The 16,089-nt window shown below is 35.7% G+C and overlaps 1 protein-coding gene across 2 annotated transcripts in view; it reads right to left on the reverse strand.

Moving 5' to 3' along the window:
* GABRB1 (gamma-aminobutyric acid type A receptor subunit beta1) overlaps positions 1 to 16,089 on the reverse strand; it is a 362,417-nt gene that overhangs the window by 95,728 nt on the left and 250,600 nt on the right. For both annotated transcript variants that reach the window (XM_077757707.1, XM_077757706.1), the window contains exon 5: positions 5,565 to 5,647. In XM_077757707.1, coding sequence (XP_077613833.1) covers positions 5,565 to 5,647 — 83 coding nt within the window. The remainder of the gene's footprint in view (positions 1 to 5,564; positions 5,648 to 16,089) is intronic.

Here is a 16,089-nt window from a genome sequence, read left to right on the forward strand (position 1 = left end):
AGCAGCCTATCAAAATTCCAATTAAAATGTTTTTTTCCCTAACTGGCTCTTGGTTGACACATATTTCCAATCTTAAATTTCTGAGTTAGTCTTAAGGCATGAACACAAAATTGTACAAATGAAAGAATATTTCATTACACATAAAAAATCCCTGCCTTAAATCTGAGAAAAGTAGAGTTAGACTTATCTCCTAAAATTCAAAAGACTTGAAAGGCTTGGACCCAAAATATGCAGCATACATACACTCCACAGATACTTACTATCAGGTAGGAGACTAGGCTTTAATTATTGTCTTGTGAACAAAACAATGCTCCTTCCCTTCATGGAGTTTATAATCCACAGAGGGGGGAAAAATAATAAACATGGAAATAAATACTACAATACTAAGTATCACTTGGGAAACTAACCAAATTTTGAAAGGAAATAAGTAGGGTTTCCTAATTTAGACTGGATTCTCAGGAAAGCCTCTAATTGGAGCTGGCAACTTAAGTGAGAACTATAGGATGAGAACAGGAAATCATCATGATGGGCAAAAGCATTTTCAGCGGAAGGAACAAGATGGTGAAGATAATGAGATAGAAGAAAGCTTAGTCTGCAGGACACAAAGAATCTGCGGTGTTGGAGTTAATGTAGTAAACAAGGGAAAGATAGCTATAGGGAAGGCAAGTCACACAGAGCTTGAAGGTTAAATTAAGAAGTGTGGAGAGGCTTTTTAGTGCATTGGGAAACCTTTGCATATTTTTATTTACTTTATTATTTTATTTTTTTAATGTTTATTTTTGAGAGAGAGAGACACATACACACAGAATCCGAAGCAGGCTACAGGCTCTGAGCTGCCAGCACAGAGCCTAATAAAGAGCTTGAACCCACAGACTGTGAGATCGTGACAGCTGAAGTCAAAAGCTTAACCAACTGAGCCACTCAGGTGCCCCAGAATATTTTTAAAGCATAGAAGTAAAAAGATTTGTTTTACATCGTGCAAAGATCACTCTGGCTGCTGGGTGTGGAATGGGCTGGAGAGAGTCAAGAGTGAAAGCAAGAAGACCAAGAGAAACATGGCTACAATGATTCAGGTAAGAAGTAATGGTGGTTGGATGGAAGTAAGGCTGAAGGGAAGTGGAAGAGCTTGATAAATACCTTGCAAGTAGAATGGATGGTTCTTGAAAATAGATTGAATAGGAGGAGTGTGAGGGAGATGTCAACAATTAATCCTAGGATGGTGGGTGGATAGTGAAATTAAGGAGACTAGAAAGGAAACTCATTTGGGAGAGAAAAATTGATAGTTAAGTTTTGAGAAAATTAAATTTAAGATGTCTTTGCAAACACCACAATAGATATGCCAAGAGCAGGGCTATGTATCAGTTTGGGACTTCGAAGAGATCTGAGCTGCAGTTATATTTTTGGGGGTCATTGGACTAAAGATGGTATGTAAAGACCTTCTTGTAACCTTTCTGAAAATATTGTCAGTGGAGGTGGGAGTTGGGAAGCCAGATTACAGTAGGTTAAGAAATTGAGACAATAGACAAGAAATATAAATCAATCTTTCAAGCAGTTTGTAGAAAAAGAAAGCAGAGGGATTAGGAAAAGCTTAAGGAGAGATGTGGGCATAGAGTAGAGATGTTTAGGTTAAGAAAAGTTTTCAGCTAGTTTTTAGGCTGTGAAGAGAGGTAGCAGACTGGGTGAGATTGAGGATCTAGGAGATCAGGGGTGGAGGTGCGTGTGAACTTGAGAAAATCAATTAGAGGAAAAAGTAATGGAATCCTGAACACTGGGGTCAGGTCAGCCTATTCAAGGAATAGAAGCATCTCTTCCTTTGAAATAGCGAGGGCTAAGTTAGAATGACGAAGACATAATGATCAGGCCATTCAGAGATTTCAGGCCAAAATGACTTCTACTTTTTGGGGTAAAGTGAGAGGTGACACTATCTGCTGATAGTCAGAGGGTTAGATTAGGTTGGAGATTTTCCTCAATTGTTGCTTCTGGGAATGGAAAAAGGCACCTGAATCCTCCATGGCTGTTATCCCAAGCCCTTTGTGTATCTCTATGAAGCTTGTGGCTATGAAGCCTTCACATGATAGCTTTATTGATTTCAAATTCCAAATGTTCTTAAAACTAAACTCCTTGATTGAATTTTCTATGTGCCATTAACTCATTTTATAGCATCCCAGGGCCAAGAAACTATTAATGTGCTCCAAGTTCAAGTAAATTTTCAATTTAACAAGGCTTTATGGCCTTTCCAATTTTACTTGACTAGATGACATTAAAGTAAAGCAAAACATCTTTAATTTGTCTCGAAAGACCTAACCAAGGGAAACATTTTCTCATCCTTGGGACTGTGATGGGAGAGAACATAAGCCAGTAAATTCTGTAAGGTAGGTAAAGTTTCTACTCTATTATTGGTCACAAAAGTGTGATTGGTGCAATCTTACCTTGGCAGAATCTCTACTTTATCATTCTTATCTCCCAACTAATACTAGAGCTTCTCATTTACAATCACTTTAAAGCTCAGTTAGAGTCTTCATAAATGTCAGTTTAGGGAGAGCTATTTCAGCAAATAATGCAGCACATGTCTCTTTATGAAGAGTTAAAAAATAGATGACTGACAGATTCAGTATTTATCGATACTTAGCAACACATCGATTATGTACTTAGGCAAGAACAAGCAAAGCTCATTCAAACTCCATATTATTGCCATATGTTACTTAGTTACTTGAAGTTTTTACTCATAAGATTTAAAATCTCTTTATATTGGTTAATCTCTTGTTAAAAAGAGACACTCTTCAAGTAAGCTAAGCAATGTTGTCATTTGAGGCTTTTGTTTTTTTTTAGGTTAACGTCAATGGAATCAAGGACTATTCAGTTTCCTGCATCCACAGATGACTCTCCACTCTTTCTCCATGGTTGCAGTCATTTGACCTTTGGTCTAAGTGCAAAATTTTGCTTCAGCTTCTGAGATCTATTCTAACCTTTATCAGGGATAATTTTAGGAAATACAGACCAGTCTTTGGTTGACTCAGCAACCTTAACCCAGCTGAGAGTGACTCCAGTTGGTGTTACACATTTTTTTAACTTTTTAAAAATTTTTTTCTAGAGAGAGAGAGTGTGTGTGTGGACATGAGAGGGGGAGAGAGGCAGAAGGAGAGAATCATAAGTGGGCTCCATGTTCAATGTAGAGCCAAAGCAGGGCTCTATCCCGCAACCCTGGATCATGACCTGAGCTGACATCAAGAGCTGGGCCTCTATCAACTGTGTCACCTAGGCACCCCCTTTTTTCTTTAACTTTTTTATTAGGTGTTATGCCCCTAATGATTGATGTTCTTTGCTTTCTTGCTCACCTATTGATTGGAGGATTCTGTGAAGGAAAGAAAGTACATTACCTGGGTTTGGATCCTCTCTTTACCACTATCTTTGCCTGTGGTTCTGGGTTAATTATTTTACTTTTCTGAGACTCAGATATATACTCTCAAATGTTATTAGAAATACTTATGTTACAGAGGTGTTGTTTGGTGAGTAGAAGACAGTTCCATCCTCCCTGCGGCCCCCTTTCTCCCAAGTTTCTGCCTTCATAGACTCCTCATTGCACAAATTCTCCAGGCTTGAGTTTTTGCTTTGCTTTAGGTAAATATTTTTAGGGACTAGATTTCTGTGAACTGCTATTGGATCACTTTGATGATGGTTACCATCTTCCTGCATTCGTACATATTAGCTGATTTTAGGGTCCTAGTTTCTATGCCTTCCATCTGTCCAGAAAACTGGTTGCATTTTACAGAATTGCCTCAATGATTATGATATGCTTGGGTTACCGCCTATTGCCTGATATCATATTTTCTGATAACTTTGAACTATCAGGATTCTTGGGCTTCCCCTCATCCCTGTCCCACAGAAGTTATGTTTAACTTCTACCTCATTTACAGTTTTTGTTTGGGTCATTATATAATATTATAAATATACTTAAAAGTCACATGTTTTCTAAATACGAACAAGGAAGATCACCTGCTTAAAGAAGATTATAAACCCATGATAACAGGAAGGCTTGATATGAATTTTAAAATACACATTTTGTGAGAAAATGGTGCTAATTTCAGGACTTGCAATTTATAACACAGAAACAAGTCAAGTATTTGTCAAAATTCATTGCTTCTTTATATGAATGATGTAGACCAGAAGATCTTATAATCTCAAGAGGTTGTCATACCTTAATGCCCACACAGAAGCAAAGGCAACAAATCAGTAGAGTCAGTGGAAGAGAGGTCAAGGGTAAAAGCCAACCTATATGAATGAGCAATTCATCCTTCTCATTCCATATCAATTCTAAAATCTAAGGTTTACTTGCTTAGCTAAAGTTCAGCCTTATTTATAAAACATCATTAGCCATTGATAAATAGTTGGGTTCATATTTGATTTCTACGGTTTAATTTTGGTTGTCATTGGCATTTAAACCAAAAGTCACCATCAATACTTTCATATATTAACTTTATTCGACCAACTTATTTATGCATTGTGCTTTAAAATTAGAATATTAATTAAGGAACAACTCATGAATGTTCATGTTCATTCCAGGTTCTAGTGGTAGTAGATCAGTTTGCATGTCTAAATATAGAGCTCTATCTACAAACAAAACATCTTTATTTATTTCCGAGCCTGTATACAGCAAAACGAGAAAATGGATGTGATTGCTTAATAATCAGACACTGGTGAATACATTAATTCTTTAATAATACTATAGGGTCATCTGGAATTTTCCTTTGGCATTTTGATGTTTAGATCTGGGAGTATTTTAGGTTATCTAAATAAATAGCTCTCTATTTCTCACAATACAGTAAGCAGTTTTATAATGCTCTGAATTACCTACTGTACCCTTCTGTGCCTCTGAAAACCACGAAATCACCTAGGCCTGGTATTCACAATAAATGGGCTCAACTGCCTGCCTGTTGATGGCTGAGAAACAATGAAATAGAGTTAATCAGATTAAATATTAGTGACTAAGATATTCTAATTGTCAAGAAAACAATCAGTGAAACACAATCCAACAAGACAAAAATCAGTTACTAGACTTGAAAAATATCAGCTCTTTGGCCCAAAGCACAAGCCCATGACTACTCTCATCCTGTTCTTCCCATGAAGAAAGCCTAATGTGCACTAGGCTCTAACAAACTGTTTTTCTAAAAGTCAACAATTTGCAGTCATTCACGTGCACAGACTATAGAACCAAAAACCATCTCACGAGGTCTTTTCATATTAAATTGTTTTCCCTCTCTTAATTAATGTGGCTTGGAGATTAGAAGGCCTTGGGAGACACTCTACCCTAAGGAGAAGGCATGAGTTCATAAATTGTCCAGCCAAAATAAGTGGACTTTCTCTAATGGTTCAAAAGTATAACTGCATTGAAATGACCCTTGAGTCACCAATATGAGGGAAAATGTCACTGGACTGTGAATCTCTTGAAAAATTGGCAAGAAAAGTGTAGCTGAAAGTATCCCAGGACCAATTACTCAGTGCAAGGTTGAATTTAATTGGGTCAAGCAAACATCCCTCTTTCTCATTCCCCTGTCCAAGTAACTCACAACTTTCAATCTCCAGAGTGCAGTTTTGCTCATCCAGAGGATATCTTCGTAGATCCATCATACATGCAGCTGTGGTTGTGATCCTGTCAGGACGAAAGAAAAGACAGCATCATGAAGATGATGACTTTCATTTCCAGACTTCTCAGCCCCAAATCATGTTTACCACTTGGCATCAAAATTTTATGATTAAAATTTTTGAAGTTGGGCAGATTAAGTTCAAGTCTTTGCTTTGCTGCTCACTAGCTGTCCCTTCATCAATCAAAACACGGCTGTGAGGATTAAGAGAGATAATGTGTGTAAAGCTCCTAGCCTGGTGCCTCATAGTTAGTAAGTGCTCCAAAAATGATGGTCATTTTATATCTGTTATTATCCCATGGTCTTTCCTATACTTACTAGCATCTAGCAATGTCTGTGACAGTATCTACAGTGAGTCTGGCCTTATGAGTAAGAGGAGATCAACATTATGCATCAAAACCTATCTCCCTCGCCTGCTATAGCCTAATAATAAAACAACAAAAATGACGAGAACAATAAAACCCACCTTCCATGACAGTTGGGTCCTCACATTCCTCACTATTAGAAAGATTTGTTGGATTCATCTGAGACCCTCTTCTACCTATACTCAGCAGATAGCATATAACCAGTAAAGAAACACAGACTGTATTTACCAGTTTTTGCTCTCTGGTGACCTTATTTGTTTACGCAAATCTCAGGACCTTGACTCTAGATATCCTACTGGGATTTTCCATTATCTCTCCATTTTCTCTTGCCTGTAAAGTGCCCTAGAATGTGGAGTGAGAGAGTGCCTTAAATTCCTTTGGCTAGTCCATGCTTACAAACATTTGGTATCACTTTGTAATTGACAAAGTACTTTTATTTTAAAAAAATTACATAATCCTTCTATGCCAAGTAATATATAATCATATTTTAAAGAATTCAAAAGATTTCAATTTAGCAATGTTTCCTTTCTAGCTTAATCCACAGGAGCTACAATACTGGACATTTTTCATAAATACTCCACATGTCAAAGAAATCAGGTAGGTCTTCTTAGGGGAAAACTTCTTAGATAGCATCTTTCCACATCTGTTCTGAACCTTGCTTGTTTTCATTATCAGAACATCTTGGATTTGGTCCCATGTGAGTAAATAATAGGCTGTCTTCAAAAAATTTACTATACTAGGTTCAGTTATATGGAAATATTGTAATTTATTTTCCCAATCAGTTTGGTGAGTATTTACATTGTTTTCTGTTTTTTTACTTTTACCAATGAAGACACTCTGAATATACTGGTGTACTCTACTATGTCTGCCTATATGTGTTGGTTATTTCTAGAAAAGGAATTGTTAGAAAGAATGGTATGTACATTTGAAATTTTGCCACATTGTTCTTCATAGAGATTGTGCCAACTTAGACTCCCATCAACAGCGTGTTTAAATTTGACAAAGTATTTCTCAAACCTATGTTTTTTGTGGTTTCTAAGATGAGTTATTGTTTTGATCATTTATGTTAACCTAACAGAACCTTCTTCTTTAAAACCTTATTAGGAAAAATACTGGCTGTTTCCAATTTCTCTTTGGCTTTCCTTATGAAAAATGAAAGTTTACCAAGGTGAACATTTGCATGTTTCCTTGAAACCTTTCTTAGACAAGATGTTGGTCAGTTTAATCAGATTTATTTGACCATTAGGCAAGAACAAAAGGAATTTTAAAATTCAATTAAAAAATTTCTTCAAAGTATTTTACAAAAATTATGAAGACTAGTTGTATTCCAGAATTTAGCACATAAAAGGATTTTTCTAGATTCCTTATTGCTTCCCACTCCCATTAGCATATGAATTCATTTTTGCACTTAATAATATATCATGGAGATCTTTTGTTGCCTGAAAAGATAATTCCACAACGTTATTTTTATGGTCTGCGTAGTACATCAAACGCCCTCAAAAAGGCAGCACAATGAATATTTTAAAATGCTTTAAACATCACCTATCTACTTTACTATATTCCTTGTTTAACAGCTGCTTATGAATTAAAACTTCAGGAGGAAGTTCTTCCCTAGAAATTACTAGTGTGGCCAGCCCTCTGATCCAATGACTTATCCGAGAATTCTCAACCAGAGATAACTTTTCCGCACAGGAGACATTAGGCAATATCTGGAGATATTTTTTATCATCAGGCTGGGAGTAGAGGCTTGATACCAGCCTCTGATGCCTGGAGGCCAAGGATGCCGCTAAACATTCTACAATCCCCCAGATACCGGCCACCAATAGAGAATTATCTGTTCCCAAACATCAGTAGTGCCAAGGTTGAGTGACCTGCCACAATGGTGGTTTTCAAACATTTTTCCTCTGAGGATACCTTTAATAAAATGAAATCTAGAGAATATCAGCATATAAAATACAAATGAAATGAAAGCTTTATATATATTTTTAATATGAAATTAATCTTATAAATGTACATGTTGACATCTATTTTAATGAGCACAGAAATTTGAAACAGGGGTTATGATTAGAATTATGGTCTTAAACCTCTCAGCACAATTATTTTTATGTTGTATTTTATTTGCATAATATCAAAAAATCCTAATAAGTAAGGAAATACTTGCTTCTAAAATCATACATGACTGGCCATGGGCTACCTTGAATTGTCAGGGGCAACCCCCAAGTGATAAGTAACGTTCTCTAAAATCAATCACACTTTTACAAATGGTTCAGATACACCCCTAGGTGGATGGGGACTCTAGTAGGTGTTTAATGATGGATTAAAGGGAAGCTTTCTTTGGTGCTTCATGCTCTGCTTAAGTTGATCTGGCAGCAAAAGTTAATGCTATGATGGTCTTGAATGCATTAAAATGTGGCATAAGACACAATACAATGTGCTTGCTTATTAAAGTTTAAAATAATTATAATATTTAAAAATCAAATTAAAATCAAATATTTGTGGAACTATTGAAAAGCTTTAGAGATACTTGAGAGCATCATTTGAGCTGCGTTGGTCAGCATATCTCACTTAATTGGCCTCATTTTCAGACATGTGTCATCTAGGAAGCAAACTCATCATATCTGAGTAAGGACATGCATTAAAACCTTAATGCTGAACCATGGACTCACATGTTGTGAGGCTCTGGAAGTTTGACAAAGCAATTTGAAAAACCAACAAACAACTATCTATAAATTATTAACAAATGTTTCATATGTATGGGTCCTAGGAATTGTGAGTGTTAAAAAAAATCTTTGTAAAGCGTAACTGCAGTTACTGTTGCTATTCTTTATGATCAATTCATTCAGGAATCAGCAGATATAATCTAATTGATAATCACCTTGGGAAATGATATATCACATCAGAAGCTTGCCCATCACCTGATGATTTTTCAATTAGTATCACTTGGACCAGTTTACTTTTGCCTCAAGTACCATTATGAAACCAAGCAGAGTTAAATAATCACAACTCAGAAAGGGGAAGAATCAGGGCAGCTCCAGGAACCTGAGCTGTGAAAAGTGCCCAACTTTCTCTGAGGAAGACTGACATTAGTGAAATAACTTCCTTCTTGGGATCTCTCTGTTCCAGATTTAAAATTCTTAAGAGGATTTCATTGGCTCAACTTGGATTAGGTGCCAAATCTTCCAAAATCATTTTGTAAGAGCAGGAAGGAAAGTTGCACTCATACAAATATTGTCACCAGGGGCACCCAAACGTCGCTTATTTAAGAAAGGAGGAATCACTGAGGCTCAGACAGGGACCTCTATGCAAGTAGTTACTCATAAATTTATGTTGTGGCCTGTAGAAATGTATGTAACCGAGTGTCGGTCTCTGCTAATTTAAGGGTTTGGCATTTCCAGATTTTGTAATACTTATGGCTAAGTGAGCTGAGTGCCCTTAGCCCTTTGTAAGAAAAGAATTGCTGAGCAAGAATTCCCAGGATCATCAATAAAAACAGAGATGTCCCTGGGCAGAGCTCTGCTCAGCCATTCTGTCTTCTGGGTACGAAGCAGCAATGAGCGTTTCTAAGAATGACGGCTCCCTGTGTTTCCATTTGTTCACTTTGCTGAATGTAATTGCTCAGTAGTGGTTAGTCACCTCCATAATTGATTAACACATCCACATGGAAATGTACTCACACTGTGGCTGAAGCAGCCTGATAGTCTAAATCTTTTATGGAATCAAAGGTGCCAAAGGTTGCAAAAGCTGGATGGGCTGAGGGCTTCAACAGTGAAGTGTTTTTTTGAATTCTGTGTTTCACTTTTAACACCCAGGTCATTCATTCTGAGTGTGTGAAAACATTATTATTTGTCGATAGCAAATGAAAGTACAATAGAGTAGAACCAGCTAAAAGTAAAAGCATTAACTCTTTTTCTGAACCTTCCCAGAGGTACAGATTCATGACAGCTTAACATTCATCTGTCTTTTTTCAAAGACATTTAGAGTGGCTTACATTATAATCCAATTTATTGACATTTTGAAGGTTAGGTCAGAACACTATAATAGGCTGTTAGTTAAAACTATGGTCCCATGAGGCTTTTGAGTGAATGGAAATCACACTGCTGTCGTAGTCATTTATTAAGGTGTATGCTGTATGGTCACTGACCTTAAGAGTCACTGTAATTGCAAATCATGTATATTTGATATCTAAGGGCTGTATGACTCTCATTGCTGACAAAATACAACCCAGTAAGTCCTGGCCTATAAATAGATTAAATTCAGTCACACACACACACACACACACACACACACACACACACACGGAGAGGGCACTTTTGCCAATAACAATGTCAACTCAAATCAATGAACAAATTATGATTGAGATTTTCCCATAATCTTCAGTTCTATAGGGACGAGTTCCCAAATTTTAAATGTGATATCTCTAGAGCAAAAATCTACTATTTAATAGAATCTACATGACAAAAAAAATTAGGAAACAGAGGAAAAAGGCAGCCTGAAAATGCTAAACTGAAATGACAGCCCTTGGGGCAGCTGGGTGTCTCAGTGGATTGAGCATCCGACTCTTGATTTTGGCTCAGGTCATGATTCCAGGGTCTTGTAATCAAGCCCTACATCAGGCTCCAACTGAGTCTTTCTCTTTCTGCCCTCCCCCTGCTCACAGACTCTCTCTTTTTCTCTGTTTACAAAAGGAGATGAACTGCTATGTGAGATTTAAGTATAGGGAAGGAAATTTAAGCATGGGGAAGGAAAATGATGGAGTAGCAAAATTTAAAAAAATTATTACATTTAATATTCGGTTAAAACGTTTTTGCATTAACTGTGATAATTTTTCTCTATTTACCTAAACCAATACCAACACACACACACACACACACACACACACACAAACACAATAAAGCCTTATGTAAATGTTTTATTTTTATTCTTGGAAAGGGGCTGAATGGCATATCTTAACAGCATTCATGGAATAGTACTCTATAGATTGAACCAATTCAATTTCCCAGTTACCAAACATTTAGTGGCTTAAACAACAACAGATTTATTCTTTTACAGTTCTGGAGGTCAGAAGTCCTAAAATGAAGGTTTTAGCAGGGCTGTGTTCCTTCTAGAGGCTCTAGAGGAGAACTATTTTCTTGCTTTTTTCAGCTTCTAGAGGCTGCTCACATTCCTTGGCTCCTGGCACCTTCCTCCATCTTCAAAGACCATCCTTCCAACATCTGCTTCTGTCTTTACATCCCCTCACCCTCCTGCCTTCCTTTTATAAGAAACTTTGTAATTGATTACACTGTGCCTATCCAGATAATCCAGAATAATCTCATCTCAAACCCTTAAATTAATCCTGCCAGCAGAGTCTCCTTGACTCATAAGGCAACATATCCACAGGTTCTGAGAATTAGGACATGGACATCTTTGGAAAGCCATTATTCTGACTACAGAACATGCATTATTTAATTTGTTATTTACAATTGCCTTATTATGTTGATGTCATTTTTATGCTATTTTCAAAGATATAGAAACTGATACCTGATGGGGTTAAGAAATGTTTCCAAGTTTACATGATCTAAATGGTAACACTGGGATTCACATTCATATATGGCAGACTTAAGACTTGAGGTTTATTTTCTCTTCAGTTACTATATTCAGGGCAGATAAGTCTAATCAGAGAACTATTGGTTCAGTGTAGGAATTATTTATTTCTCCTATAGGCAGTAAAATAGTGTAAAAGAAACATTAAGATCTGACCTTACTATACATATGCAGTGTTTATTTAATTATCGGTAATTTAAGACATACTTTAACCAATCAATAATGAGTACAAAACTGAAAGAAGATGCACCAGGAATCAAGCAATCCTGTGAGCATTGAGGCTATAGCAGTTAAAAATATCCAGCTACACCATCATGCTGTCATAATTTTTTTGATTTTTGGAGGGTTGATTTTAGTATACTGTCAGATCTCAGAAGATAGAAGATAGAATCACTGTCAATGGGTTTCACAAAATAGCCACGTATGGTACGCTCACTCTCATTTGGGTAAAACCATCTTCGCCATTTTTCTAGAAATCCAAATATCTCACATCAGAGAAATGTTTATATTATCAAGAAGGCATGAAAATCATTCAGAAGGAATAGAGTTCAATCCTACACTTGTTTTGTTAGTGGCCATTTAGACAAAAGATGCCTTAGCCTGGGTTTGTGATGTTCCGAGAATGGAGATGTTATGGAAGTGGACGTGTTGTGGAATGAGGAAAGAGAAGAGAGTTATTATATGCACATAGGAGCTCAGGGATTGGTACACAGGAGTCACTCAATTAACTCCAGCTATTACTTTTAAACTACATGCTTCAAAATAAATACATAAATAAATACATATACGTTTACTTATAGAAATACATTGTACGATTAATGTGCGGTCATAATAAAACATCTGGGAAATGTAGACACTTAGAGATAAAAGGATACAAATGACCTATAATCTCATTACCACAATCTTATTAATTTCCTTTCTTCTAAGTATATTGTTTAGCAAAGTGAAATTACACTATATTTAATAATTTCATGTGCTGTTTTTTGGTTAACCTTAAAGGTAAGAATTTAAGTAATGCATTTATAGTCTTCATGAACACATTTTTAATGGATATTCAAGATTTTGAAATGTAGATATTTTGCTATACTTAACCATTCCTCTTGGATGACATCATTAAGTACTCTGGTTATGTTTTAAAAAATCCACACTAAATAAATACTGTTCTCATTGCTACTCTTACATATTTACTTTCCATATTTTGACTCCAGGTCTCTGCTTTCTTTTCTCCCTTTGTTTTTGTACTTTTACTGCTGAATGTTAATGATACTCTTCTCAGTGCAATCTCAAGCAGTTGTTTATAGGTAATTAGTTACATACCAAATGTTGTGTAAATGGGCTCATTTTTATTCATTTCTGTCGAGCCAGGGTGATTCATGAACCACTTTGTTAATTTGAAAAGCTGTTTATAAATCAGAGAGTCCTGGGGCAGGGGAGCAGCAAAAAAAAAAAAAAAGGTAACAATAGGGCAATAGTAATTAATAGACGCTTGTCAAGGATTCTATGCCGACCTCAGTCATCTTTTACCTTAAGTATCTGGCTGAGTTTAAGTAAGACTATTTTCCCCGATTATATCACTATATTCATATAGCTGTGAAGTATAAAAGCATCTTTTAAATTTCTATTATATTTAATATTTCCCAGTAATAATTATCTGAGGTCCGTGTTAAGGGGCTGGAAAAACATGGCTCCCTCCTCCAAATCAGAGCATTTTTGTTATCATTTTGATCATCAGGAATTTCTGTGGTGGACAAACTGTGAAGAATTAAGATGATAACGACCCTTAAGCAATGAGAAGGGACTTAAAAATTGAAGTCAAAGTCAGATATTTACCTCGACTGGAATGCCATGACTTGGTAATCAATAAGAGCAGGTTAGTTAAACAAGGAGTCAGAGAGAATTAGGAGGTAAAGTAAAGTTACAGATCTTCTTTCAGAATTATTAATTTTTGACTTATTTGCAAATCTGCTCTGTTGCCTTGCCACATGATGACTTCTCCTGAAAGGTAATCAGGGTAATCTTGAAATGGTGTTCCTGAAGGAGTGAAAGAAGATTCAGGAGTGATAAAACATTAAAATACTGCAGAGTCCTAGGATAATGGCTTTCTGTTGAGAAAAATACGAAAAAAAGCAAAACCCAAAATGAATATAAGTAAGACAGGAGTATAAATTGTGCAAAGTTTCTAGCTCCCTATGTCAAAAGAAAAGCAGGGCTTGGGACACCGTTCTTTTCCTTTTTAAATAAATAGTGCATTTACTAAAATATTCTGAAATTAGTGGGGAACGACTACTTCTATCATGACAACAATAAACATTATCATGTATTTAACTGCATCCCTTTCCTTCCAATGTCTTTGGACTTTTTACATACTTGCAAAACCATGTTTAGAATTCTCTTATCTTCCCTTCAATCTTAATATCAGAAACACTTTCCTCTTTGGCATCAGGATTACAAATTTTTCGCTAGGAAACAGTGAACATTTAGATGCTTCTAATGTTGGACATTTAGATGATTTTCACTTTTATGAGTTTAAAATAAAGCTAAAACATTTGTATGAATATATGGCTTTTCCAGATTTTGAATTATTTATTTGGGATAGAGTCACAATAACTCGGATTACTCTATCCAAAGTTATGAAAGTTTTTATGGCTTCTCATAGTATATAGGGCCAAAATGCTTTCTTAAAGAAATTCCTATTTTGTAATGCAAGAAAGTATGTTTCCCTATATTACTGCTCAAATGGATATTGTATTCTTTTTGTTAACAGATGAAAAATGGTACTTCAAATTTATTTTACTTTTTTGATAACCAGCACAGTAAAATCTTTTTATATTTATTTAAAGATGTATTTGGACACTTTCTTTAGAAACTAAAATCATTAGTGATATAGAAATCTGTGATTTAAAAAAGACCAATAATGGAATTCTACCAAATATCAGGCAGGAGTGAACAATTTCCTTATAGCGTAACTTCACTGCTGTCATGTTCAATTCACTAGATGAAAAAATATATGTTGACCTTAATATCATTGTTGACATGTATGTTCATGGTTTTAATATGAACATTTTTTGAGGGGGAGGTATAAATTATAGAAATAAAAATATAAAATAAAGCCATGTTGCTTTTGTTGGTTCATAATGAACACCCTGAAAATTAAGCCAATTGATTCTTAAATTCCACATATGAGTGAAATCATATGGTATTTGTCTTTCTATGACTGACTTATTTCACTTAGCATAGTACTCTCCAGCTCTATCCAAGTCCAACGAACATAGTGGAGGAAAATAAAGGGAAGAAAATCAAGAAACAGACTCTAAATTATAGAAAACAAAACTGATAGATCCCAGAGGGGAGGTGGGTGAGGGGGATATGGGTTAAACAGGCGATGGAGATGAAGGAAGGCACTTGTGATGAGCACTGGGTATTGCATGTAAGCAATAAATCACTCAATTCTAGACCTGAAACTAATATTACCCTGTTTATTAGCTAACTGAAACTTAAATAAAAACTTGAAAAACAAATTAAGCTAATTGAGAGGTGATTGTATATTCTAGAAGACAAAAATAGAAAGAGGATTTTTTGTTTCCAAGTTAATGATGAAGCATTCCAGATATTGCAATCATAAAATATAAATAAAATAATATTATTTTTGTTCCTGTGTTTTTATAAGCATAATTCTCCAAATGGAGCTATAAAATAAAATAAGGTTTCTTTCTTATTAATTTTATTGTAAGTACAATGTTAAAGAGTTAAAATCTGGAGAGTTTAGTAGGACCCAGCCATTCTACTTTTAGATGCCTATTCATTTGCACACAAGAAGGCAAAAGTAGGGGTCTTTATCAAAGACTCTGTGTAATAGCAAAAGCAGGTTAACACCAAAACTCTCCAGCAAAGCAAAATGGATACACAACTTGGGTTTATAGGCTGTGAACTACCTGATAGCAGTTAAAATAAATGAACTAGACCTACATGTATAAACATGTATATCTCACATAATGTGAAGCCAGAAAGGGTGCCTACAAAAAGTTATACAAACAATGGAATATTATTCAGCCATAAAAAGAATGAAATCTTGCCATTTGTAATGACATGGATGGAGCCGGAAAGTATTATGCTAAGTGAAATAAGTCAGTCAGAAAAAGACAAATACCATATGATTTCACTCATATGTGGAATTTAAGAAACAAACCAAATGAACACGGGTGGGGGCGAAGAGGCAGGGGGCAAACGAAGAAACAGACTCTTAGCTAGGGAGAACAAACTGGTAGGTATCAGAAGGGAGGTGGTGGGGGATGGGTTAGATAGGTGATGGGGATTAAGGGGTGCACGTATTGTGATGAGCATTGTGATGTTGTATGGAAGTGTTGAATCACTACATTGTACACATTAAACTAATATTAGATTGCAAGACAACTAACTGGAATTTAAATCAATTGAAAAAATAAAATACAATCTTACAAGACCAAATTATATGCCTTAGGAAATCACATGTGTGTACATGTATA

Source organism: Crocuta crocuta, unplaced genomic scaffold (genome assembly GCF_008692635.1).
Source record: "Crocuta crocuta isolate KB4526 unplaced genomic scaffold, BGI_CrCroc_1.0 scaffold282, whole genome shotgun sequence".
In the NCBI taxonomy this organism is placed as follows: Eukaryota; Metazoa; Chordata; class Mammalia; order Carnivora; family Hyaenidae; genus Crocuta; species Crocuta crocuta.